Source organism: Zingiber officinale, chromosome 9B (genome assembly GCF_018446385.1).
Source record: "Zingiber officinale cultivar Zhangliang chromosome 9B, Zo_v1.1, whole genome shotgun sequence".
Lineage (NCBI taxonomy): Eukaryota > Viridiplantae > Streptophyta > Magnoliopsida > Zingiberales > Zingiberaceae > Zingiber > Zingiber officinale.
Window position 1 is genome coordinate 14,676,057 of NC_056003.1, and position 27,529 is coordinate 14,703,585.

Genomic DNA, 27,529 nt, shown 5'->3' on the forward strand with positions numbered 1-27,529 from the left:
ATATATATCTAGTAAAACCCATCTATATACCCATTCAAAGGAGTCCATTTAATGGTTGTTATATTTTTATAAAATATATACCAAAACACTTAGGATATAATGATTTGAACAATATAAAAAAAATTAAATTATTATTATTATTTTTAAACATTACAAGTTGCAACCAATATGCATTTGCATGGATGGATATGAAAGAGCCCAAGTGATAAGGCAACGTATACACAAGGCCAGTTATATATATCCGAATTATCAGGTCATTTAAGATGTTGATGTTTATTTTTTAAAAGAGGATTTGTGAAATCTTAGTGCTTATTAGCTGTCTCAAGGATTTAATTAACTTCCTCATCAGGAAGTTAAGTGAATAATAAATTTCCCACAATTTCATAAACAAATTAAATATTAGGTTTTAAGGTGTAAATAATTTGAATTGTTCATTCTTCCAATCCATAATTTTTTTTTTCTTTTATGATTTTATTAACTAATGATGCAAAACGTGACACGCTAAGTGCCTCTCATTGTCAGCCTCACAGTGAGATGAAAGGAGGTAACTCAGGTACTGAGCAGTCTCCTAAATCGGAGAGTTATTTGCTGCATCCACAACTCAAACCCTTACCCATTAATACAAGTCTATCACTTGGATACCAACTCTTCAACTCTTGCTATGCCTGGAGACGATTCTATTAACTAATGAAACGGAGTAATTAAAATTGAGAGCCTTTATTCATTCATTTTGAAGCCTCATCTCCCTGTTGAACCTTCTGATGAACTCTTCCACTCTCTCATTGAGCTCCTCGAGGGACATGCTCGAGTACTCATCAGCCTCAGTATCTTCCTCCTCTTCACGGACTTCATACTCAATTTTCTTCTCGGTCATTGACCGACGCAGTGACTTCGTTTGCCTGTCGACCGTCGACGTTTCAAACTTTGTGCTAGCACTTTTGTTAAGAGGTGTTGGCCTTTTGTGATTATCAATCTTCGTAGGAGGTGCACCTTTGCCTACGCTACTATGCTGGATGAGCTCGTCATTCTCTTGTTCCTCGCAGTTATCATTGCAATCCGCTATCTTCATCGAAGGGTTTGAAGACAAGGGGAGACTCAGTTCGACTTGCCTCGTGCGACCATGCTTGATGAACTCATCATAGATATCACACACATGGTTTGACGAGAAGGTGCAAGAGTCCACGGCGATGATGAGGATGATGGAGTTGGAGACGAGGAACCAGAAGACGGAGTCTTGGTGGAGGGAGGAGAGCCGGACGGGGAAGAGGGCGACATAGAGGAGAGGGAGGGAGATCATGAGGACGGTGATAGATAGCTTTTTCGCCTCGTCAGGGAGTAGTGCTCTTGGCTTTGGCTTGCTAAGGGAGTACTCCATATCACCACCTCCTTGTGCAAACTGAGGAGGTTTGGTTGGGAGTGGAAGGGAGGTTGTATTTATAATGAATTTGGTGGGAGTTCAAGAGCAAAAGAAGTGATAGGGAGAGATTAAGTTGTCCTTATCTTTTAGGGGGACCAAGATTGGCTTAATATGTGCATTTGACTTGAGGAGAAGGGAAGTAGCTAAATGAAATTCTAGTCCATCTTCAAAATTAATTGAATGAAACTTGAGAGAAGAACACACAATAAGCCATAAAATGGCAATACCTTGTAAACCTTAAAATTGTGTTCCCCATACAAAACTTGATCTCTCATGCCATGCCCATAAATCCTACAATGCATTGTTACAATAACTAACATGTTTCACACAGTGAACCAAACGTATGGAAAGAATACATAATATAGGAAACACATTGAATAATAATTCAAAACCACGGGAAGACGATGTTGGCACGTACACTCATCTATTGAACGGCTACATATACACAGGTATCGCCTTGAATGAACTGAAATAATATTTTGTGAGTTCTTATCTAGGCGAACCAACGGTAGGATGCCAGCGATTCGTATTCAGGAACCCAGCTTTTTGTGGCTCTTGCACTTTGGACCATAACAGATCTATTTTTGATGGTCCAGAGATAGAGGAGTGATTTTTTGGAGTCTGGGCCTCACACCGTTGAGTAGAATTGGTCAACGTGTTGAAGATATGTAGTGTTACATCCAGGCCAGGGAACCTCGATCATTTGATGCTTGAGGTCGGCCCCTGGTTGGCGTTGGAGGTCGGTTTGCATTGAGTTCCTGCAACACCAAATAAAGAGAGGATCAGAAGGGAGTCCAGACACTTGCACACTAGAATGGAAGAACAGGTGAAATATTATACATGCATCCATGTATCTTCTGTGTGATTCTCCGGCAATGTTTCAGGAGAATGAATGGCAGGAGGTAGAGGATGAATAAGTTTGGGGACAACAACAAGATCTCTTCCTAGAACTAAAATCGCTCCTGCATTATTTGCAGTACCTGTGCATCAATAAGAGAGAGAATTTGAGTACAGAAGGGAAGGGGAAAGACTGGCATTGGAACTAAGCTAAGCATTTCCAACCCTTTCTTACCACAATAATTGGTCGCAGAAAAAAGAGTAATCAAATGCCCTTGAGCAAAACGCTCAAAACCATCCATCACACACTCATGGGCTCGTATTATCAACTGGAGGTCATTGTTATTGCAGAACTCCAAAACACGATCAGGCTGCAGTCATGAGATGTACCAGACATCAATGGAGGGAAAAAGACGAAAGATCACAACTAGTTCAAAACAAAACACTTACTCCAAAAGTAACAAGGCCTGGACCCCTAGCATTTGGTCTCAGCCCTTCGACGCTATCATTTTCTGTTGGATCGGACCTAAAAGGCCAGGAAAATAACCAATTCAATATTTACATCTTGAAAGAAGGGATATAGCATTTGAAATACAAACCACAAAAGGTCCATGAGAACAACTGAGCCTGCTTCCATAGCTATTGGACGTTGAAGATTCTCAATCTGTTCCAGATGATTTATGGACCGACCTATGCCACCATGCATGCAGATAATTTTCTTCTCAATCAATGCAGCTAAGGGTAACCAATTAAAAAGTCGGTTAAAGCGATGCCACGCCCAGATGCCATCCCTCTCTCCCTATTCCAAAAAATGAGATTGGTGAAATTGATTAAAGAAACAAAATCAACAAATAAACAAGGTACCATTCTTTCAATGCACTCAATCCGAAAGCCAAATAGAGCATTGATGTCAGCAGCCTCGTGGTTTCCACGAATTAAATGTACGTTATGAGGATACTCAACCTTTAAAAGCCAAATAACACACATAAGAATGATTTATCTTTATCAGGCATTATTTCTTTAATGGAAAAAAATCTAACAGTACTTGAATCTGTTCGTCTGAATAATACCTTCAATGCAAGAAGAAGAGCAATAGTCTCCAAACTATGCTGGCCACGATCAACGTAATCTCCCAAGAACAGATAATCAATGTAGCTGAAGGTCAAAACCATAATTAGTATTGCATGTGACCTTCTATGTATCAAATCACAAGTCATGCACCTAACCAAGCTACTCACGCTATGTCTCCTGCTGTTGAAGGAGCACCATACTCATCAAACAATCTCATTAGATCCCCAAACTGACCATGTAGATCACCAAAGATCTTGACAGGAGCTTTAATCTGCAGAACACTTGGTTCACTAGTAAATATTCTCTCAGCGCTATCACAGAGATCTGCAATTTCATTGCAATCTAAGAAGAACTGCCTCTGCACAGGGGGCTTCCAACCGCGAGGTTTCAGAAGATGTGCTAGAACCTGGACAGGCAATAATTACATGGGAAAAAAAAAACAAGGTGAAATCATTCTGAGAAATTCATATAGTTGAATGATAGATGATATGCACATGAAAACAAACTAGAAGTAAGCTCTTCAATTTCTATTACATGCCAACACAGAAACCATAGCTTTCTCTTTACCACTACCGAATTTTACCTTTTTGGGTACAGTATTTATAGACATTTGCCTATCTAATAATTTCCTTGCTGCACTTGCATTTTCAGGCGTACCATAACTGACTCTCCTGCCTTCGTTTTCAAACTGATCAATTGAAAGTTGCCTAACCATTCCACCCAAAGCACCTCCTGTCTCTGCAGCCACAACAACCTGTACAATGTACACGATTGAGTTTCAAGCTCCATAGTTTTTTTTGAAACTACTAAGTTGGAATAGAATGATGAACTTTTGAAGTTCTTGTGTTTTATCAGTTGCAACAAATTACACAAATTCAAACACAAACAATATTTATCTTTATGTGTGCATGCTGGGCTAGAAGAGATAAAGAATGAAGTTTGTAAAATGTTGATTAGTTGTAAATATGACAGATGATATCAAAAATCGATGTCGGCATTACTATACTAACCGCCCTATGATGAAGTCGAACTCCGGTTGGTGGGGTATTAATTTCCAGAGAAGGATCAGCCCCTTTAACCATGATTGAGATTGGTTTCCCACTTGGTGTGGCTTCTGAACCACGATCTCTATCAGGTGATTGATCAACTTCACCATTAACTTGTCTAGCCTTAACAGCTGCGAAAGTGGCACTAATTGCCTCAGCCTCTGCTGCTGAGGCTTCAACTAAATAGTCTACTCCTTTGCTTGGTCTCCTGCAACAACATGAGTCTCAAGTAGTCCATTGCAGCAAATCTAAGGAATTAAAAACTCCTTTCGACTACAACAAACTAGAAATTTGCAGATAAAGCAAGGAAATTATGTTAAGATAGTAGAAAGTGAATACAGGAACATACCTTTGCAGCATGGCATTTTCAGTGCTTATGTCAGTGTACATATCACCATTGACAGGAGGAGCAACAGGGTTTCCCATTACAATTGCGCCATTAGAAATTGTTTCAGAATTATCGTGGATTGATCTTTCATCAGAATAAGTGTATCTTCCAGGTAATCTTCCTATAGGTGCATTTGCAGCAGCTGCTGCAGCAGCATGGGAAGCAGCACTGGTTGTTTCGGCAGCAGCTAGATCTTCCGCTGCAAGTAAATCATCAAGAAGCACACCTACAAAAAACAAACATGAAACACATATGTAGTGTTTATCCCAAATCTTGACTGAGCTAAAACAGTTAATACCCTCTGTCAATATGTAATCCAAGAGCAACAAACTCATGTCTATATGCTACATAGATGAATAAAAAAGAATAATAGTTAATTATGCTTGTGGGCAAGTGCTTAGTTAAATATTAACTTATCCAACCCCACAAAAAATGCAATTCCAGACTATAATCTGGCTAGAGCTATTCTTAGAAAATGGTGATATTATTAGTAAAAAGAGTTGTACTCAAACAACGAATACAGTGTTTGTTGGTAGTTAAAATAATAACATATAGAAAAGTTAATGTTAAAATGCGAATGTTGAGATAGATATGTAGACAAGAGAAAACTAGAACAGAAAAAAAAAGATATTCACTAGCAATTAGGTGTTAGCTAGCTTGCAAAAAATAAAATGAAATAAAAAGTTGAACTAAAACAATTAAGAGATTCTAAGTCCGAGCTATGCCGTATCTGAGATGATTAGAATAGAAATAATGAGCCATACATCCCAATTAATGGGGGATCAACTGTGGTGTTCTTAATTCCACCATTAAACTCTATTTTAAAGTCACTAATCACTTTTGATCACTTGAAGAAAAGTTATATTTTAAACAATAATATAATTAAATAAAACTAAATGTCGAATACTACGAGAGATGATAATCTTTCCATAGAACTCAATGGCATACAATCCATGTAACTAACTACAAGCATTGAGACAGCTTGTTGTTGTTTTTGTTATAGATGTGATGATACACGACAAATACTAAAAGTAATGTATGTAGTGATTGGAGCTTCTCAATCTGACATCCACCACCTAGGGTGAAGTAGAAATGAGATACTCTAAACATGCAAGGACTTAAAACTAGAGAATAATGTTATTCATTAGATGACTTGATGGGTCATTGTAGACGAAATTTAATGGGAGGTAAATATTGTAGTAATGTAGCATAAGAAGTTACGAATTTTAGGTATCGAAGGACCTAGTAGTCACATACTCTGAACTTGGCGCACAAGCAAATTTTTCCTGTAATGTAGTTAAAATTGCAACTTGGCCATCATGATTGTATGGCCTCCACAACCCAGATCAGCTAGGTCAAATGGGAATACAGCATTTTTTCCTGTACATGTAGCTAAAATAGCAACTTGGTCCTTTTGACTGTATAACCTCCACAACCCAGATAAGGTCAAGTGAGAATGCACAATCAATCAGAAAGGTTATGCTCAGGATGAATTCCTATCCAAGTTGCAGACACATTAGATGCGTCCAGTTGAATTGAGCCACCTGACAATAAAATGGCCACATAAAACCTGAACCTAAGCCCTAAATGAGCAAATCTCCTACATAGCGTTGTAAGCCCTGTCATCCAAACAGCATGAAAACAATTCTGCTAACCGAGAATCTTCCTGAAATTTCGAAACCTTAGGGGGTATCAAGCACAATAGCCAAAGTTTTCTATGGTGGTTTGTGCAAACTACCCCATTTATCTAATTAAAATGAACTCGGGTACTTGCAACTCTGTCCATGCCCTGCACTACACTAATAAAAGATTTTAACAAGCAAATACACGATGATATCTGGAATATGGCTACATCTCCTAAAGAATTAGCAACTCTAATCATAAGCATTCAAGATATTGAGCTTATGTGATATTCTACTACTGATTCATTAATTTTACTTGAAACTGCAAAACATCATATATGTGAGTCATTTCTGTTAAACCCAAACTGAATACAATATCCATAAGCAATCACAAAGTTATCCCCAACCAAGAAATTTCCAATAATATATGAAGTTAAACACCAAAATGAGGAAAAGAACAACCACCGTGGATTCAAAATAAAATAAAACTTTGAAATTCTAAAGTTGTTACTTATACAAATCTTATACAAACTCTTTCATGTTTTATACATATTCTTTCATGTTTCAAAAGGATGAAAATGGCATAGAGGGGTGAATTTTGTTAGGAAAAGATTAAGATTTAGCAAAGTTAATATACCATTAATTCCTACCTCCACGTAATCCTCCATAAATAAAGATAAAGTCACCAACTGCAGCAGCCGCATGCCTACAGCGCCTTGCTAGTTCAACAGCAGCATCACCACCAGCTGCATCTGCACTATATTTACCTGTTCTGGGACTTGTGACGATAGACTTTGTATCACACCAAACTCCAGCAGCAGTATCCAATACTAAAAGTGATGTATGTAGTGACGAAAGAACAAAGTAGCAATTAAATTGTAGATTTGCATGATGGAAGATCCAAAAATCAAATTCTTGGTGGAGACGTTTGAGAAACTATTGCCGTTCTCAAGGAAAAAAGACATAACACGGATGCATGGAGAGGACAATGGCAAAATTTGAACCCATATGCATATGGAAACAGTACATGAGATTGTATAACTGTATACATGGCATGGATCAAACAGTATAACATGTTTATCATATGTTCATTAAATTTGTCGATCACATTGTCTCAACTTGCAACAAACTATTTGAAATGTAATTATGAAGACAAGATAAGTTTTACTCATACAATCACTGTCAATTATACAGATTAAAAAGTGCATCAATAGAATTATCTTTCACAAAATATAACAATATGGCAAGTCTATCATCTCATGTCATCTGCATGGTAGATGAGGCACATTTGTGTTTCATATCTCAGATAACTAACTGCCTTATTCCGATCAAGAATAGCATATTTCAGTTAGCAAATAATACCACATAATTATGATGATAAACATGAATTGTCAACCTAACATGAGGTGGGTGAATTGATGAGCAGCCACATTAAAGTAAGCAACGGAAAGAGATGTGACTATATCCTCCTGCAACAAATTGAAACAAAATGACTAAGCAAGCATGCATACTAGATAGGAACCATAGGACCTGGATATTCGATATGCTCGCTAAAAAACACAAGCCAACAGAAATTACTAGGTTCTGGTAGGCATAATCGTGTTTGACCATAAACAGGTCAATAGTCCCTTCTAACTTATCAAGTTTGCAATATCCAAAGAATCCACATAAGGAACTTCACCAAAAGTTTTAACAATTAGTACAAGTAGACTAACCAGCAATACTTGAAGTGTCATCTACCATACGTCCGCCACCAAGAGCCCCGCCAGATACATGAAGTCTTGCATTGACAAAAACCTAAAAGAATGCTTCTTAAATTAAACTGCATAGACATGCATACACAATAGTGCAAAGAAGCATAATAAAACAAGAAATGTACAGCTGCATGCTGATATCTTGGTGATGGAGAAATTCCAGGAGCTATAGCCCACTCCCAGCGACCATCCCGATGTTTTGCAAGACCATATGCACTCGACAAAGGCTACAAAATTAGCACAAGAACTTGCTAATCAGCTGACCAAGTAACCAATTTGCTGGTATACAATAACAATTATAAAGATTTAATGTTGTAAGTTTATTGGTAAAGCAATGCTATACTGCCAAATTAATCATCTTATCATCCAAGGGAATGGAAAACCATAAAAGTTTCACAAGACCAGAAGTATTAGAGAAATGTGATTATTTTATCTATCTAATTCTAACAAATTCCTAAACAACCATAAGAAAAGCTGTAGATAATATGCATGGAGTTGAAAAGAAAGCCAACCATGTTGTCTGTTACAGTAGTCTTACATTGAATTAAATATAACTGTCACCAAGGCATGGTGACAGTGCAACAGATAACCACGTTTAACACTGCCCATGCCCAGTTCTAAATAATAAAATATGAAATGACCAATTACAACTACAAGACTAGGAGAGAATTAAAATACCCTTCTAGTAAAAGAATAAGAGGAGGCGAAAAGTACTTTCATTCTACGAGACTGATACTTCCTACATTCTTTCCCTAAATTCCACTTGCTTGCTCTTCCCAACCATTTAACCTGCATGTCAAAACTTCCTTCATGATCCTCTATTGCATTTGCAGGCTTTGATAGCCCTCCAATGTGTTTTAGATGAGATTTTGAGATAGAGAAAATGTTTCTCCACTGTTTCCTGTCTCAATACCCACACTAACAGTACATCTCACCCATTTCAGCCATGAGAAAACAAAAGTTTAAACTATTGTCTGAAATTCAAATAAATACAATATAATGAGTACGTAGTCTGAGTTGGTAGTACTACTTTTAGTTCAAACAATAATTGTTTCAAGAAAATGCGACATTTTCTTCAGGAACTTGAAGGTTTGGTCTAAGTTTTACAAACTAAACCAAGGATTAAGAAAAGAAGACAACTGCTCTCATTCTCTAAGGTCGTTGCCTAAGCTTCTTGCTTGTATTGTTTCCACAAACTCCACTCACTTGCCCATCCTGCCATCTAACCTACATGCCATAACTTTCTTAATAGTCCTCTATCATGATCACAAGCTTTGATCACCCTCTGATGTGTTTTCAGTGACATTTCGAGCTAGAAGAAATGCTTCTACATAGTTCCACATCTCAACACTCACATGAAATGGAACATCACAACCATTTCAAGCAAGAGAAAACAATATTTTCAAATATGGTCTAGAAATTCAAGCATGTGCAATATAAAAGAGATTATAGTTTATGTTGGTACTCATACTTTTAGTTTAAACAATAATTACTCTAAGAAAATGTGTATTTTCTTTGAAAAGCTGATTCCCACTAACATGCTTGAAAGCCTACTCTCAAAGGTTTACAAAGTAAATTAAAGGACTAAATGTGGTACTGCTCCAACAGATAAATTCAAATTACTTTCTTCGGTCGAGCATATGCAAGATGCACAATTTTTTTTAAAAAAAAACTCTTACAGTATTTAGTACTCCTTTACAACTTGTCAAACCCAGTCACATGAGAAAGATGCAATCATGCACATGCACACCCATAAATATTATCAATAATTATAATTCACTTCATCCAATTTTTTCTTGATAATCATCCAATATTATTTATCTCCGACCTTTTTGATTTCCAAATGCCACAAATAGCCTTTTAGTGTTGGAAAAGAAGAACATTTTTACAAGGCAACTTACACAATGCCATTTAATAATAATAAAAAAAAGAAATGTCTCCTATTTTTCAGTTTAGCATTCGTGTAAAGGTTTGTTCGAACTTGGAAATTTAGAGGCATAGGAGCAACAAGATTTGCTCTTCTTTGAATAGGATGCCATCTTAAAGGAGCAGAAATATTTCTTTAACTCCCCCTTCTTTATGTGTACTTTCCGATCTTCCCAAGCCCAGCATTGTGGAATTCATTCTGCTTGCTACCCATTTTTTCCATCACTCTCACTTCTCTATATTGTCAACAAGTTTACAGGAAGTCCTAAGCTTCAGCATGAGATTTTCACCAGCATATGTTGGGGGCCGACTGATACAAATGTTGTGACCATTGAGCACTACATAAATAAAAAAACTAGTGATATTTAATAGCATTTAGAACTTCGAACTCTTTTAATCATGCTAACTAGAGTTCTCATTTTGTTTCCCTTCACCCCTCTCACATTCTGTACTTTGGAGAAATATCAACTGATTATTATTTTAATGTCAATACATATCATCAAACAAATTGTAATATATATTCCCCTATAGTGCTACACAAGAAAACCAATGAAAGAATAAAACATAATTCTGCATATAATGCAGTAAGTCAATTGAAATCCAAAATGTTTCACTCACCACACTACTAGCATCCCTTCCTCCACAAAGCAAAAGAAGGCCATCAGAGCGTGCACTTGCAGTTGCATACCTAACAAAAGAACTTGTAAGGTTACATGTTAAGTCATTGAAATGTGAATGTGTTTTATTTTCACAACTAAAAACAACATGGTTACAGGGCTCCTGCCATATCTTATTTGTACAATCACAACAAATATATGGCTACAATTAGATCAGGATTCACTTAGTGAGAGTTTCTAAGCGTATCAGCTTAGGTTAAAATTACAGATTAAAACAATTGGAGGTGTAATGCCAATTTATTTTTTATATGTTACCTAACAATTAACTAAAAAGTACATTACAGAGAGCCAGATTAACTACATCAAGAAGCAGCAGCATATGATAAGAGTGAAAGCCAAGTAAATATCAGTATTTCATACTTACATGCATGGAGGTGGTCCTTCACCTTCTGGTTCCAATTTCCTCCATTCATATGGTTTGGCGGCAGTATCAAGAGCCCAAACATCAGCTAAAGGACGCTTTCCTAACACAATTTACCCATTTCCTATCAAACTTTATTGGAGCAAATATCAATGCAATTTTGGACTATGTAAATAACATGATCTTGTGTACACAAACACACCATCATTGCCACCAATTGTTAATAGAAATCTTTGTCCAACCAATGCCATCACATGACCATAACGTGGTCCTGGGCCGGGTCCTTGAACTACTACTCTATGTTCATAAATAGATTAAATCAGATTTCAGCAACTAGAAGGTGAACAAGATAGTAATGATGATTGATTGGATGTAAACATACCTGTGCCAACGTGGCTTTTGTTGTGTTAAGTCCAGAACATGAAGATCTTCAGCTGACAATCCTGTAGGGCCAATTCCACCCTGGATTTAAGCATAATAAGACAAATCAGCTTATAAAGTTTGTCTCAAAATGGTCTCTGGGAAAAAAGTGTTAATTTCTAATGACTTTATTTAAAAAATAAAGTTTATATCCTAGGCTAATTTCACATACATGAAGAAGAATAGTATTAGCCCAGTAATATAAATACGATACCTGAATTACAACCATAGTTCCTACTGCAGTTGCAACATGAGCAGCCCTGGGTGATGGTGGTTCTCCTAGTGGTGTTAACCTAATAAAGAATAAGGGAACAACAATCATGCTTGCTCAATACATTGATGCTTTGATTATAAAATCAACATGCATTACAAAATTCAACTAAGTTGGAAGGCTTGGCATAGACCATTTTGTAGTTAATCAACATTTTACCTTGTCCATTTACTCGAAAGGACATCATAACAATGAACGTCTGCAGTTGCACCTGCGAGGCCTGCAATCCCAGAACAAAAATATGGCTTTTTGGTAACGGGAATTATTTAAAAGCGCCTACAAGACAATTCTTCTTCTTCCAAAAAAAAAAAAAAAGAAGAATCATTTTCCAGAACAACATGACACCTAAGTCAGCTTCCATGAAAAGGAAAAACAAACAAACTTCCATATCTTAATTCTAGGGCTTCAATCATCACTGACTAAAAGTCCTCCGGCGGAAGAATTAAGAGATCGAAGAGAGGAAGAACGTTTATTACTATTGAGAATTGACATTAGCACGTACGGATTCCAGCGTTGCCCGTCGGCGACGGTGGTGTTGCCGAATTGCCCTCCAGGGCAGTCGCACCGCCAAACAGGATAAGCCTCGGGCCTATGAAGTTGGGAGTTCCCTCCTCCCCAACGGCCGGCACAGCAGTAAGTGTATGCCCGCAGCGGCACCCAGGCCCGTCCTCCTTCTTCTCGATGATCGCATTAACAACCCTGTACGTCGGCGCGGGCCTCGGCCCAGCCATGACTGGCTGCCCGTGCACTTCCGCTGTCTCCTCCGGCGGCGAGGTCTCCCCCGATACATCGTGGTGGTTATCTGCGGCCGGATCACGGTCGGAATCAGTCGACATCGAGGTATCCACCTCCATCTCCCCGGGCAGCTCCCGGTATCAGGTCTGATGAAGAAGAAAAAGAACCGTTTATGACTCCGGCGCCAGGCGACTGCCCTTAGGACGATCCAGCACCATCACGCAGCCCGATTCGAGCGACGAGGGCCGAGAGATCGCCGCATCTGCCACCGCTGGGCCCAATTGAACCCCCAAATACTCCGCTCCGCCGGATCCAACCACGGAAATCGACAGCAAAAGGACGAACAGAAACACCTCGCTTCCCCCTTCCGTTTCCCTCTTCCGTCGCCACTCCTCCCTCGATCGATCGCCCTCCAAGAAAGCAAGAATTAAACTAAAAAACAAAAAACAAAAATAAGAAGAAAAAAATTAAAAAAATAGCGCTCCGCGAGAGAGAAAGGGCACACCGCGAAACGATCCACCAGTTGGAAACAGCCTCACATTTCTACTCTAGTACTCTACCTCGATCATGATTAGATATATCTACAACGGGATCCACCAGGAATATCAAATCTCCAATACTAACAAAGGTACGCTCTGGGTTTGTAAATTTTCGGCAAGTTTAGTTATTGAATGTTCAGCTTATCAAATTTTATTTTTATGGCTTCGAATGCGTCAGTCATTTAGTACCTTCCAATCTGATTACCTTACTCATCACTGGGGGCCAACAACTGTAGTCCACTAACAAAAAAGGTATTAACCGGGTAACGGTTCCACTCAGTTATATTTAATGACGAAGTATCGCTGATCCATATTCCTATTTTGAATGGCTTCGAGGACGTCATTTTATTTCGAGGAAGCCGGACGCCGAGGAATAAAGGTCGACCTGTTTGGCGGCCGGGGAGCGGGGGAGCGGTGAGGTGGAGCGATCCGCGCCGTCGAATGCGCGGGGTAACCGGATGTTGCCGGTGGCAGTGCAGCCGGCCAGCCGGTTGGGCTTTAATGGGGCCGTATCCAGCACGGAAATTAAAGCAAGTCATGCTACTATTAATTGCGGAAGGTTGTTACGAGAGCATGATAAATAAATATATAAATACAAATATATATACATATATTATCCATTTTTTTAATGATTGAAATTCTCTATATCGGTGGGATGTGATGAATGCTTCTGAGTTTCTGATAAATTAATTACTTCCCTCTCAGTTCATGGAACTGGCCCAAGCTTATAAAGTTTTGAGTGATCCTGAGAAACGTGAGATCTATGATCGATATAGTGAAGATGCCTGTAAGGAATCGATCGAATATACAAGTTTTCTGATCATTTTTTATTTTCTGAAAAAAAAACTCTTTCAGAGTTGTCGAAAGTTCAGTAAATCTGCACAACGAGCAGAGTATTTGTCTGACAGATGGAAAATAATTGTTGAAGAAGTACTTTTTCTCTTCGGATGTGATCCGTTCATGGGAAGATCTTTATAACTGAATAAGAAGAGTCACACTCGAAGAAGAAACAATAAGTTTCTTGTGAAACAACAAAAGCATTAGCGTTTGTAGTCCAACGGCTAGGATAATTGCCTTCCAAGCAATAGACCCGGGTTCGACTCCCGGCAAACGCATATTTTTATTATTTTTTTTTGGTGTGGGTGAGGTAAATATCATTCTGTTGATTACGATTTTAATCGTAGCAGATTTCTTTACAGAGAGCACCATTTTTCTGAATTATTTACAAAGAGCACCTTTTGGTACCATTTCTGACAAATTTACATGATAGAATCAGCAATCAAGTTAAGTGAATGAAAGGACACTAATTTTACCATATGAAACCATGGAATATACATAAGCATTCGCAGTTGAAAACTCCCATAACAATATTTGTTTACCCAATTTCTTTCATGTTGTTTACATTTCATCATCTGAGCTCAGAAGAAAACAAAAACAAAAAGCAAAAAACTTCTCAGATGATTGGATCTCTGAACTAACTTATCATAACCCTTCTGTACTTTTGATTGCGAGCAGTGAATACGTTGACAATAGTCTCACAACCGCCTTGAGTATCCGGAACCGCCACATTTTTTACAGAGTATAAGTCCTGCATCATCAGATCATGAAGTGTTCACAAGCCTTAAATTGCTGAAAACATTATGAATCAGATCTTCAAGAGATAGTAGATAACCTAATTGAACAGAGATATCAATTCTAATTTGAGCAAAAGGTGTTTTTGACAGAATACTTTAAGCATGTACAAGTGAACAAACTATAAGCTTAGTCACCATTCTGAATGTATGATTGGCCACTATCTGTTTATGTAGCTTTAATTGATATGCATTTCCTTTTGACAATCTAGGATGCCATTGGATATGACATCGATATAGATAATAATATGCTTGACTTGGAATATGTTATATGAAATTCCAAAAAACTAAGAGTTTAATGTTTGAAAACAAACAGTGTGGAAAAGGAAGAAGAAAACACCTGCACCCTTGCACACCCTGCAATCAACCAGACGAGTTTCCTGTGTCATTTTACCATCGCTACAAAAGACGCATTTCGTACCACCTAAGTGAAAATTGTGAAAATTTAAGATATTCTGACTAGAAATAAACTTGGTTCCTAATAAGAGTTAATGTTAGAGAGTTGACTAAACAGTTTGCTAAGAGGAGCTGGGACTTTGTTTTACTACCTTTCTCAAAGAAGTTATGCATCAAACAAATTGCAAAAGGATGATACTTAATGTGCATAATACATATTGCAAAAGTTGCATTTCTATTTGATGTCTCCATAACATGATACTCTATAGCGCACATTTTAGCATAAGCATACATATTGCAAAAGTTACATTTCTATTTGATGTTGTCATAACATGATACTCTATAGCACACATTTTAGCATAAGCATAAGTTTTCTGTTCAAGTTGACATGATTTTCTGAATGATCCATTGTACCTACAACAACTTCAACACCTTGACACATTTTTCATATGATTATAGATATTTTTTGTTGCTTTCGTAAATGAACCTTTCAGTTATAATATTACTTCTATATCCAACTTTACAAGACCTGAGTATATTTAAGAAGATCCTCTAATAGTAGACCTATGAATCAACAAAATTAAGCTAACAGGAGTGAAGGTGTTACTAAAACCTAAAACCCGCCTATGTAGTGATATGTGTGGGCCTCACTCCAATGGAGAACTCTATGATCCACATCTATTCAACTATTCACAAAGACAAGTAAATATGATATGTTCTCTATGATACCAATTGTTAAAATAGTCCTGCTTTCTGGGAGAAATTTCATTAACTCTCTAATTGCAATGCAACCGATATAGCAAACTAGTTAGCAATAGAAGATCATTGAATTTCCAAGATAACCTAATGCATTTTATAAATGTACATAAACCCAACCATAATTGAAGAAAAATTCCCACCTAAACAAAACTAGATTCATGAATCAAGTGTCAAGAAAACTCAAAATTCATCTTTTTTTTTTTTTTACAGAAATTGAGTCACAAAAAAATGATCTTTCTCAGACGGTAAAACGAAGTCAACAGAACCAGCAAAATGATAATACCATTTCCGCCACATCTCTCGCACGGCACCGGATCGCCCTAAAAAGCAGCGGAAAGAAAGATCTAATCACTTTCCACCACAAAAAATCGCATCTTTCCCCGGAATTATTATTATAATAAAATAGGCCCAATGTAAGGAAGAGCAGCAAATCTGCAAATGCCAACCTTGAGGCCGAGGAATAGGGAGAGGGAGACGGCGGCGATCGTGGCGGCGGTGACGATGAGCGTCTGGGTGTCGAGCGGCCTCCCGCCGCTGTACAAAGAGGCGGAGGCGCGGAAGGGCCTGGCAGACTTGTGAGGGGAAGAGGAAGAGGAGGAAGAGAGCCTTGGACCCTGGCAGCACCTTTCTGCGAGGCTATGGAGGTAGCATGGAGATGGTAGAGGAGGAAGCAAGGGAGAAGGAGCAGAGGAAGAAGATAAGTGGCGTGAAGGGAGAGTGGCCATGGAAGAGAAGAAGGGCAACATCACGTAAATAATTCGCTTTAAATATATATTTTTTCTTTTTCAAGGAAAATTTCATGTTTAGTTTTTTTTTAAAATACTCCCCAAACTTATAAAATTATTAAGACACATCTTAAAAATTTTCAATCTCAGTTTGCACTTGAGAAACCTACCCAACTATTCCAAAATGAACAATATAATTAGCATCCTTTTCTTCATCATAGTTATCATTTGCAAGAAATAATTGAACAGACTATTATTTCATAAACCAAACTTTGAGTGGGCATAATGCCATATGATTTTTCAGAAGTGATATATATAAATAATCTTTTAGCTAAATGACACGAGTGAACACAGTAGAGAGAAGAAGAAAGAAACTTTATACATCAAAACAGCAACAAAAGTTGCTTAACTTGCTACACCATGCAAATGCAAATAACTAAACAAGGTCTCCTGCAAGATCAAAAACGGTATGCAGTTGCACTTTATGTTAGAAATGTTTACAGAGGAGAAGAATCAGGTTCCTATCAATCACAAGGGTTGATGTTGAGGTTTCACTATTTTGACACTGCTGTAGAAGCGCCTGAGGTCTTTCATTGCTTTCTCTTCAATCTGAATTGAGCGAATTGATGATGGAGCGTCAATCTCCGGCTTGAACCAGCGGTTTGGAATTGAATCCTTCTGTCCTCCAGCCTCCGTCGGTGAGCTGGTGGATGATACTGAGAAGCCTGATACTTTAGTTTTCGGGCTGTGTGAGATGCTCAGGTGTCTTTTCTCCTGATAGATATAGCACAATAGCTCACTGAATTAGAGAATTTCAATTATAATCATTTACTACAGAGAAAAATCCAAATGCTATTTGGAACAAAACATTTTGTTTTTCAGGTGGCACTAGAAAGTAACTGTAACTAAGTTATAGGATTGTGAAATCCTGTGATCCAAAATTATGGGCATTCCATAATCCCATTGAAAATGTAGCAGATGTAGTGCCCAACACCCTTCTTCTGTGGTATCTCACTCATTAGAGACACCTTAACATTATCTAGCAATCGAGTATAAAAGATATTTGTTACAACTAAAATGATTTTTTCGTCAAGAACTAAAAATAGTAGTTCACATTCTCTGGGATTAGTAATTTCTGGTCGGTATAAGTGACCATAGAATTCAAGATAGCAATAATGCTGCAATGGTTTTGATCAACTTAAATTACGATTTTATTACCTGCTGCATCTGTATATCTCTTAGTGATGGCCGATGATTGATTCCAGGCGAAGTTGCTGATGATGACCAAGGAGGTGTACTTTTTTCGCCTTCAGGCGCTGGCATCCCTTGGGCTATACTTATGGGACGTGTAATATTAGGCAAAAATGAACTTAGCGGAACCTTTGCAGTGTTTGCAGTCTCCATTTGATTTTCAAGTGTACCCTTTGTGCTGATCGGAGTCATTTCACTTAACTTTCTCTGTTCGTTCTGAATATCCCGAAGAGAAGTGTGTCCTGGAATAAATTTAGCACCACCCCATGCAGGTCCCTCATTTTTGGGAGTGGGTGCTGGTGCAGGGACATGTTTTGGTGCATCATCAAGAGCACCTCTCAGAAACATTGACAAGCCACCTTTTCTGTTATTTTTCTTTGTTGTTTTTGACTGGGACTTCTTATTGGAAAAGGATGAAGAAATCTCCTTATGATTTTGCAAGGAGGAATCTTCTACAGGTGTACCATCATGGATTGCATCAACATCCACAGTGGGATCTTCCTGTTGGAGGCAATTTAATTTTACAAAGGATCTAAACCAAAAAACCAAGATAATAATGAGGTTAAAAATTAAAAACATGCTCAAGCCATATCCAGTTATTTACCATCTTTGGGGAAGTTTCAAGAGCTTCGATAACTGAAATATCTTTAACAGAATGCTTCTCTTCACTTACTTCACTATTTACAGATTCAACTTCTGGCTGGTTAATTGCTTTTTGTTTATTATTCCTCCTCTGTTTTCTAGAGACCTCAGGCTTTTTGTTTCCCTTTGCATCAGATGAGCTAGAGGACAATTGCTTTGACTCTGTTTCCAGTGGAAATCCAAGTTCAGTTAGAGCACATTCAAGCGAAGATCTGGTTTTAAGCTTAGCAATTTGCTGATTGTCAAGATAATGCCCCTTCAATTGCTTTGCCTCAAGAATTTCTATCTGCTGCAACTTTTTCTTAAGGATCCTAACTTGCTTATAGACAGCTGGATCAGTGATGCCGTCGTTCTCAAAGAGAAAATCAACTCTTGCACCCTCATGCTTTGTAAATACATCTTTACCTTTTTCTCTAAGCCTCAGATATCCATTCTCATTATCCTCCTCATCACTGTGGATGATGGCAGGGAAAGTAGCTGATGGAGTGGGAAGGCGACGATAACTCCATGGCTCAGAAGATCTTGTGTCAAGTAGTTTTTCAAGCTTTGCCAGAACCTGAGTAGAGGCACTTGCAATTGCAGTTGCTGAGGTAGTGAAAATATAATCAAGATTCCGTAAAGCAATTTCCTACATAAAATTAAGTTGTTAGATTGAGGAGAGAGGAAGGAAACAAGTCTTTATTCACTTCAGTGAGTTAAGATCCAAGGAAAGTACCACACAATACTTCCTAAGGTCATCAGCCTCTAGAGAATCAGCGATTTCCAACAGTTGTATAGCATTCTTTGGCTCTACAATAAACTCTGCTGCAACTTTCTCACATATGCTTTTTAGGCTTGGTACTTTTTTGTTACTAAAATCATCACTTTGACTGCTCCTAGGGTTTCTATCGAACTCTATGTCACTAAAAGTAGGATCATCTATTTGATCCACTTCACCATTGGCCTCTAGTGGTCTTGGTGCTGACATCTTTGATTTGGGAAGATAAGAAGGGTGATAAAGAGAACAAAGAGCTAGCAAATGTGTTTCTCCAACACATACTAAAGAAGCTCGCTTAACACCATGCAAGCGAGTAGGAACAGGAGTCTCATCCTTGCACTTTTTCCCATCCCACATATATACATCTCCTGTCGTCGTAACAGCAGCAGCCCAATATTTACCTGCTGAGATGCTGATGATATTCCTTCCGCACAATGAGTATAGCTAAATGTAAAGTAAGAGATTTCAGAAAGGAATACAAATATACATAAATGAAGATCCATCATAAACATGTCAAACTTGATTTCCTTGTCTTGACATTTGCAGCTCAAGAACAAGGTAGTCGTGAGTTACCATACCTGCCGGCACCTTATGTCAGGATCTGAGGAAACCCAGTAAAATAAAGCACCATCGTCACTTAGGGCAATGCTGTGAACCATTCCAGCAGCAACTGAAATGACATGAAGCCGCTCCATTCTATGAAATTTAAGGGGTGCATTTCCACTTTTCCTTGTATTTCTGCTGATAACAACACGCCTAGGAGTAACAAGTCGATGGCCCCAAGTAAATACCTGTTTTGTTTAGCAATACAATAAAAGCAATTTAAGCTTGGCCAACTTCAGTTGTAAGTGCAAGATGCAGTAGAATTCCAAGAACCCTCAGTAAAAAAACAAACAATGTCATTCATATTTGGGCACAAGTATTTGGCATGAGTGTGGTCCGTGTGAATCTAAGTGTCAAAACACCTATAATTTTCTACAAGAGATCAACAACTTGGAAATAGATACATGCAGGTAAGGAGAGGAGAGGGTAGATAAAGAGTCCAAGTACTGAAGAAGAGAAAGCTTGTGGTAAAATAATTCACAACTTTTGACTTAGAAATAGGCTAGACTCTAATTGGATGAAGTGTCAACAGGAAACACATTAAGTTCTGGAATTTTCAGTGAGGTGGATAAATATCACTAATCGATTTGATGGTAACAATAAAGTTAACCAATAGCTGAACTGGATCATTGTTTTTTTTTTACTTCTTTCGCCTTCAAGGGAAAGAAGAAATTTATTTTCCATCGTCAAAACTGAATTTACCTCACCGTCAGCTCTTAAAACTACAGTGTGATGCTTTGCTGCAGAAACTGCTTTGAAAACTTTCCCTTTCAGATATTCTACTATTCTTGGCACATAATTTGATGCTGAGTTTGAAGTGCCATAACCGAGCTGGCCTTCCTTATTACAGCCCCATGTAAATACTTCACCATGCTCAGAAACTGCAGCAGAGTGCTTGCTTGCAGCAGCAACAGCAACTATTTTAACTTTTAAGGAACTCACCCGCCTTGGTGTGGGTTGTGTGTCCACAGAAGTATACCCAAGCTGACCCTCTGCATGTAGAATTAACATTAGAACTAATGAGGAATAACTACAAAGGTTGAACATAAGGAGCCAAACATACTGGATATATATATATATACACGCACACACACACACAAGCAGTGATCAGATGAGTGAACATAAGACAGACAAGTGAAATGAAAAGCAAAACGTAATTGATCAGAGTAATTTATGATGATAAAAAAATTGGCTTAACATAGATACTAGCTCTTTAATATTTAGAATAATGTTTTAAATCAAGATAGAAGCATCGCAACAACCTCTATTTGATCCCCAAGTAAAGACCTCTCCATTCTCTGTAGCAATTACTGTATGATGCTTGGCTGCTGCAACATACCTGACTAGATTAGAACCCAAGCTTATCACCTGCCGAGGAGTGATCACAGCAGCTTGACCACTGCAAAATACAATAAAGTGCTGTTGCTATCACAGAATGTACTTGTTTTGAGTGATAAACTTCCAGATAAAAGAAAATTTTAAGAAACACTAAATTAGGGTCTTAAAGAGCACTGTCAAACTACAAAGATACATCAATTCTTCTTTTAAAAGGAAATTACTAAGTAATGGTGATTATCTATAACTCTGTCAAGACATTGTTTCCAATTGTTAATTTGAAGGAATAGGAAACAAATATCAACACCTCAAACTCTGGAAATTTTAAGAAACACTAAGTTAGGGTCTTAAAGAGCACTGTCAAACTACAAAGATGCATCAATCCTTCTTTTAAAAGGAAATTACTAAGTAATGGTGATTATCTATTACTCTGTCAAGACATTGTTTCCTATTGTTAATTTGAAGGAATAGGAAACAAATATCAACACCTCAAACTCTGTCCCATTCAAATAGATAACAATCCGTAAAAGTACAATTACCTTTTATTTCCATGTATGAATTATCGGGGGTTTTTTTTATTATGCAAAAGGTTTACAATTTTCAGTTTCTGATCTGTTCATTATGTACATCAATCAATTAAATTCATTGTAGATCACTTTGTGTAGTAGTAAAATTGTTGCAAATAATTAATAGGCTTGAATTTCTACTTGTTATGATTTACTATCTTTAACCATTAGATGGCCTTAACTTGCTCATCCTTGTATGAAACGTGTGAGGACATGAATGTCTCTGAAGCTTATCAGTAGATTTTGGATTTAATGGAGAGAATTTGTAGCTCATATATCACCTCAATCTTATTTGACAATTTCTATGCTCTTGGCAGTTCAAAAAGTAAAATAAATCAAGAAAATCATAAATAAAATGAAAAATATTATATCAACCAAAAAATACAGATTAAAGAATCACTAGGTACCTGTGAACATCAAAATCTGGATGCCCCAACCGGCCTCCCCTCCCAAATCCCCAGGTATAGAGTTTTCCATCAGAACCAACAGCCACACTGTGAAACTTTGAAGCAGCGATTTTTGTAATATAGGAGTCCTGAAGTGCATCAACTTTGCATGGCAATTTCTGAATGTGAGCATTCCCTGTTCCCAGTTGATAGTTTGTCCCACTTCCCCAACTTAACACTTCCGTCGTCACTATCATGACATGAGCATAAATGTCACTTAAACTAGTGGAGTAAATTCTTTTGCAATAGATGAAAGCAATGACATGAAACATTGAAAAAGAAACAGAACAGGTATGAACTCACCCAACAAATGCTTAAATAAACCTCAAGCACCAATCTTTCCACATTACAACTGATGAGGATACAACTTAAATTACTAGCTCAGTTATCAAAGTAAGTACCTGCATCAAATGCATTTCCTACAACCAATGATACAGGTCCAGATAGAAGATCGACTGGAGTACGACCTTTAGAGTCTTCCAAAGTGAGGGATGCACCAGTTTGTAGAAGAACACTGGCTATAGCAAGGTGACCGAAATGAAGTGCCCTGTGGAGGCTACTCCATCCTGACTCCCCGTCCTGAAGGAAAGTTCACGTCAAGAGATCAAATCATGGAGAAAATCCTATAGCATTCAAAGAAGGATGCAGGAAAAGATAGAAATTTAACTACAGTAGTGGTGGAACATTCCTTATTTTTGAAATTTCAGTTGTACAATCACAATGCATAGTAGGTTGGCAAAACTGAAATTTATCTAGTGAAGAAAATAATCAAATAAAACTGCATGTGGGTGACAACAATACCCTTGCATTAGGATCGGCACCAGCAGAAAGAAGCCTCTTCAAGATAGGCACATGATTTCTCCAGGTTGCGATATGAAGAGGAGTAAGGCCAAATGTATTTCTTGCATCAATGCTTCCACCATTCTTTTTTGCTAGAAATAAAGCTGAATCCACTTCAGTGAGAGATCCTTGTTTGCATACAGACCACAGGTCTTTCTGAGAACTGCTTGAAGAAAATTTGCGACTAGATGTCTGATTCGTTGAACCTGAATGTAGCACCACACTCTCCATGCACAGAACAGGTTGTATGTGCAAGCAAACCTGTTTGATGTAGTTATGGGAGATACAATTGTATAGCTGAAAAGGCTTGGCAAGGAAATACAAATCAGAAACAGCTTTTGACTATGGAACAGGAGTTCTCATGAGCATATGCAAGTGTTATACACATTCTTTTTCAACGCCAAACTTTATTCACACTCCTGCTTGCCTAGAGATTGGAGAACTGATTCCTGACATAGATACATCAATCTAGAAGAACCTGTTCCTTCCAACTTAAATCAATAAAACCTAAAAAATTAAAGAAACATATATGTAAAGATCCTGCAAAGAATTTGATTGAAATTCAGAAATGAATTACAGTAGCTAATCAAAAGACAAATGATAATGAAGGGCAATAATGTTGTACAAAAAGTCTTGCAAGAAGTGATACATTTTTGAGTTTACACCTGAAGATATGCCACTTCAAGAGAGTAAAAACTAAAAAGTTCTTCCATTTATCTTGGGAGAGTAAAAAACCTTCTATATTGGAACTAGAAGCTAAATTAAGAAGCCTAAAATTGTTTTCCATTTCTGATGAAAATAAACAGAAATGAATGAACCTTGTTTTTTTTTCAAAATGCCAGTTCCTCCCACTAAATTAGTGTATTGATCTCATTCATGCCAGCATTTATATTGGCCATTGTGGCATAAAACTGATTTAGTTCTAAGATTTTTGTTGGATTTTGTGAATGTCACTTGCCTAGGGTCATGGTTATACTTAAAACACATGGGTAAAACAAGACCATACTTGTAGAAGACAAATTATTATAACAAAATTTGCTTTATAATGTGGTTACAAACGCTAATTGGCAGGCCCTCAGGGAGTTCATGCAATCAATAGTGAACAATTTTTCCAGATTGAGATAATTTTAGATAACTCAGACAAACCAAATAATATGTATTCAAAAGAGATATTGAAACTAAAACAGGACCTAGAGATCTCATGTCCCACACAGCAAATTCAGAAATTTCTACGACCATGGCCAATAAAACGGACTAAGTCCTTCAGTAACTGATATCAACGCCAAAGGCCCTGAAATCTAGATCCAAAAGTACAATCCAGTACATTAAATTTGGAACTAGCCTCTGACGAAATTATGCTAGAGAGCAATTTCCCGTGAACAAAAAAAAAACAAATCAAAACTCTGCTGTTTATTCAAAGAAGCGACATTTTACAAAATCTGGATCCGCATTGCAATTACAAACGCAGAAAGAACTCCCCATCATCCAAAACGCACAGAATCATGCACGGCTTCAAATTCGTCGCCGTAGTGGGAGAACCTTACAAGACCAAGGAACTGAAAAATCACCATCCGCAAAAATCAAATCCTCTGATAAAACCAGGCTAAAAAAAAAGATCTTTACAAAAAAAAACCATGCACAAAAACAAATCTTTGCTAAAAACCGATCCTAACAGAAAAAAAAAACCAACAAGCAGCAGAAAGACCATCGCTTAGGTGAACACGTTGAAATTCCCGAAACAACAAGAAGCAAGAGGGCAACCCCAGGTGGGAAAACCCAGGACAAATCGGAGCTTCCGAGTAGAAAGACGGCGATCAAATCAGAATTAGGGAGAGAGCAGAAAAAGAAGAACCCACCTGAAATCGCTGGTGAGAAGAGAAGCAGAAAGCTCCAGTCTGCTTCTCCTGCTTGCTTTGCAGTTTGCGTTTAAAAGAGGGAAGACGAGAACAGCAGCTAGAGGAGGATCCACGCACGGAATATACCCTCGACACCTCCTCCCTCTCTCTCTCTCTCTCTCTCTCTCAAAACTTTTTCTTCTTCGATCATTTATTTATTTATTTCCTCCACACACAATTTTAATATTTTCTATAAAAACATTTTTGGAAAATAAAATAATAATAATAATAACGCAAGTCGAAAGCAGTGCGATTGCGAAAGCTTGCAAAATTGCCATTTCACCCTGGAGATTATCCTTTTTTCTTGTAATATCCTTCAAATTTTAACATTAAACTTTCATCATTCTCCTTTTAATCACTAGAAATATACTAAATTTTATATTTTAAACATTTTGATGATATTAAAATTATAAACATTTTTTAAAATAGTCATTGTCTCTAATAAATAAATAAAGTTTCCTTGTAAAACGCGAGGCATTGCCATTGTGATAAGAATTCTATCTCAGAAAAGAATGGAGACAAATTTTAATGACTTTTCTACCAAACTTTCTCCTCTTACGCACAATAAAATAAATAAAAAGAATGGCAAAATGATCTGTCATTCAAATGGGGAAAAGAAATACCATCGAAAAGGAAACACGAAATTGTTAAGTAGCCAAATCAGATTATTAACTTGATGACTTGAAGATTTGGATTCAGTCAGAAGGCTTAGGCTTTTTAAGATGGAAGCAAAGAAAACACTTGACAATCTTATCATAATACAAATAACCAAATAAATTTTATTATAAAGCCATATCAAATAGTTGATGATTTTCTTAATACATAAGATTTTTTTTTAAAAAACACACAAATAACAAATTCCTTAGGAATATAAAATCCTAAAAAAAATTACAATCAATTCCTGACAAATAAAAACATGAAGGGAGGTTGGTGTTAGACTTGTAATAAATCATATATATATATATATATATATATATATAAATTAAAAAATATATTTATTAATTTTATTTTTATAAATATCTAAAGCATAATAAAAAATATGACAATAGTCCATGAATCGTTGACTTAATCTATCGTTATGTTATGGTCTCTTACTTGTCGCCGAAATATCCCACGAGCGCAATGAATATCTTCCACAGGATTGAATCGACGAGCCCCATGTTTCTTCTCAAATGAGGGAGAAGAAGGTAGAAGAGGAGAGCAAGATTCAGCATGCCCTAATGAATATTATCTCTTCCATTTTATACTTGACTCAACCAATGGAGATTATCCATCATAAAAGCTCATGTCTCATTAATAGTCCATCAATATTAATGAATCGGGTTATTGGATCTACACATTAATCCACATCCAATTTAATCCAAACCCTCTTTATATGCTTGAAGCATTAGATCGCTTAATTGACTTTAGTTACTTTAATGACAATTAATTGTGTGTGTGTGTGTTAATCAAGAGTGACCCACTCTTATGGAGATTAAGTCCACCAATGTGGGCTCAATTGGGCTATACTTGATTCCTGATACACCACACAACCCCTAAGTTGAGCTCAACATGTCAAACTTTATGGGTTAAATACTTCTAAACAATCTTGATCCTGTCCGAACGCTGAATCAATGGACGCTGGGCACGTGGCGCTCTCCGAGTTGCTGACGTAGATCTTCGACAGGTCGTATGGAGCTCCGGCGAACCTGCAAAGAAGTCGGGCCGGGAAGGGGTTCTCGGCGGCGACCCTCCGACGCTCAAGTCAAGCAAGTGGACAACAAAAAAGTGGCTCCAAATATCGTAGAATGCATACCTCCGCCGCGAAGTGTGAGGCTCCTTATATAGAGCTGGGAAGGGGCTCACGCACACATACCGAGGCGAATACGTGTCCTCAGCCCATACCCCAGTATGGGTTTGTCAGAAAAGCTTACCTGACACCATACTGCTACAGTCCGAGCATGTCTCTGATGGGACAGTAGAACCCTCTGTCATAAGATCCTGCGTATGGCCTGCTCGTCGAACACACCCGCTGTCAGAAGATGTTTCTTTGTCCTTTTGCCTTTTCTTGCTCCACGCCGAGCGTCCTACCGGTCCGCAGTTCCCTCGCGTCTGGCCGGTTGTATGTGCTGGTCCGCTCGGGAGATTCCTGGTCGTGTGCTCTATGGACTGTTCGCAGTGTTGCTATTTTATGCCTTCGGCCGAGCGGGCTATCCGCTCGGCCATACGATCCTGTTCAACATGAGCGTCGGTACCCTGACTCCCTGCCGGGTGCCCTTGCCTCCGTTTAGACCCCGGTCGGCCGGTCGGTCCACCCTTGTCCGGTCGGCCATTTAACCTTTTGACTTCCACGTGGCGTTGACTCCCCGGAACCGGGGTCCCCTATTCTTACCGCCGGATCACTTGCCTCCCTTTCAAGTCTAGTCGAAGGAGGCGGAGTCCGACTGACTGGACTGCCGACCTGATTAAGGACCGCTATACCGGGTCGTTCGGCTAGGGAATGCTCACCCGCTCGGCTTACATTCTTTGTCATGCTCGTTCGGCTCTATCCATGGATGGACAGACAGTGTTGACGCTTGCGGTATCCTCTTGGCATTCGTGCCAAATCTTCTCCAGTAATGCCCCGCACGCGCGCTACGC

General features: G+C 38.1%; 4 protein-coding genes and 1 non-coding gene across 7 annotated transcripts; 1 reads left to right on the forward strand and 4 right to left on the reverse strand.

The window, feature by feature from the left end:
• Nucleotides 1–455: 455 nt before the first annotated feature.
• Nucleotides 456–1,391, reverse strand: LOC122025049. The gene has a single exon (XM_042583804.1). The coding sequence runs from the start codon at nt 1,373–1,375 to the stop codon at nt 722–724; it is 654 nt and encodes a 217-aa protein (XP_042439738.1). The 5' UTR covers nt 1,376–1,391; the 3' UTR covers nt 456–721.
• Nucleotides 1,392–1,618: 227 nt separating this feature from the next.
• Nucleotides 1,619–13,044, reverse strand: LOC122025399 (serine/threonine-protein phosphatase BSL2 homolog). The gene is made up of 21 exons (XM_042584206.1): nt 12,293–13,044; nt 11,950–12,010; nt 11,734–11,812; nt 11,482–11,561; nt 11,302–11,396; nt 11,103–11,202; nt 10,680–10,749; nt 8,261–8,362; nt 8,097–8,178; nt 7,032–7,211; nt 4,721–4,985; nt 4,336–4,579; nt 3,909–4,079; nt 3,493–3,731; nt 3,325–3,409; nt 3,119–3,217; nt 2,854–3,053; nt 2,705–2,780; nt 2,490–2,625; nt 2,258–2,397; nt 1,619–2,175 (listed from the first exon to the last, which is right to left on the reverse strand). The coding sequence occupies exons 1-21, from the start codon at nt 12,642–12,644 to the stop codon at nt 2,092–2,094; spliced, it is 2,940 nt and encodes a 979-aa protein (XP_042440140.1). The 5' UTR covers nt 12,645–13,044; the 3' UTR covers nt 1,619–2,091.
• A 1,063-nt stretch (nt 13,045–14,107) lies between these two features.
• TRNAG-UCC lies at nt 14,108–14,179 on the forward strand. Its single transcript has one exon. It is a non-coding gene; the product is annotated as a tRNA-Gly (tRNA).
• A 174-nt stretch (nt 14,180–14,353) lies between these two features.
• LOC122022370 (protein BUNDLE SHEATH DEFECTIVE 2, chloroplastic-like) lies at nt 14,354–16,599 on the reverse strand. 2 transcript variants are annotated; one of them, XM_042580337.1, is made up of 4 exons: nt 16,297–16,599; nt 16,134–16,170; nt 15,036–15,119; nt 14,354–14,652 (listed from the first exon to the last, which is right to left on the reverse strand). In XM_042580337.1, exons 1-4 carry the CDS (start codon nt 16,594–16,596, stop codon nt 14,600–14,602), a joined length of 474 nt encoding a protein of 157 aa, XP_042436271.1. In that variant the 5' UTR covers nt 16,597–16,599; the 3' UTR covers nt 14,354–14,599. The 2 variants fall into 2 exon arrangements, with proteins under 2 accessions (XP_042436271.1, XP_042436272.1); XM_042580338.1 differs by lacking the exon at nt 15,036–15,119.
• A 315-nt stretch (nt 16,600–16,914) lies between these two features.
• LOC122022735 lies at nt 16,915–25,057 on the reverse strand. Of its 2 annotated transcripts, XM_042580821.1 has the most exons (12): nt 24,872–25,057; nt 24,443–24,571; nt 22,977–23,522; nt 22,577–22,754; nt 22,137–22,365; nt 21,091–21,227; nt 20,531–20,820; nt 19,804–20,016; nt 19,184–19,669; nt 18,431–19,096; nt 17,794–18,327; nt 16,915–17,349 (listed from the first exon to the last, which is right to left on the reverse strand). In XM_042580821.1, the coding sequence occupies exons 3-12, from the start codon at nt 23,244–23,246 to the stop codon at nt 17,104–17,106; spliced, it is 3,249 nt and encodes a 1,082-aa protein (XP_042436755.1). In that variant the 5' UTR covers nt 23,247–23,522; nt 24,443–24,571; nt 24,872–25,057; the 3' UTR covers nt 16,915–17,103. The 2 variants fall into 2 exon arrangements, with proteins under 2 accessions (XP_042436755.1, XP_042436754.1); XM_042580820.1 differs by lacking the exon at nt 24,443–24,571.
• Nucleotides 25,058–27,529: the final 2,472 nt, after the last annotated feature.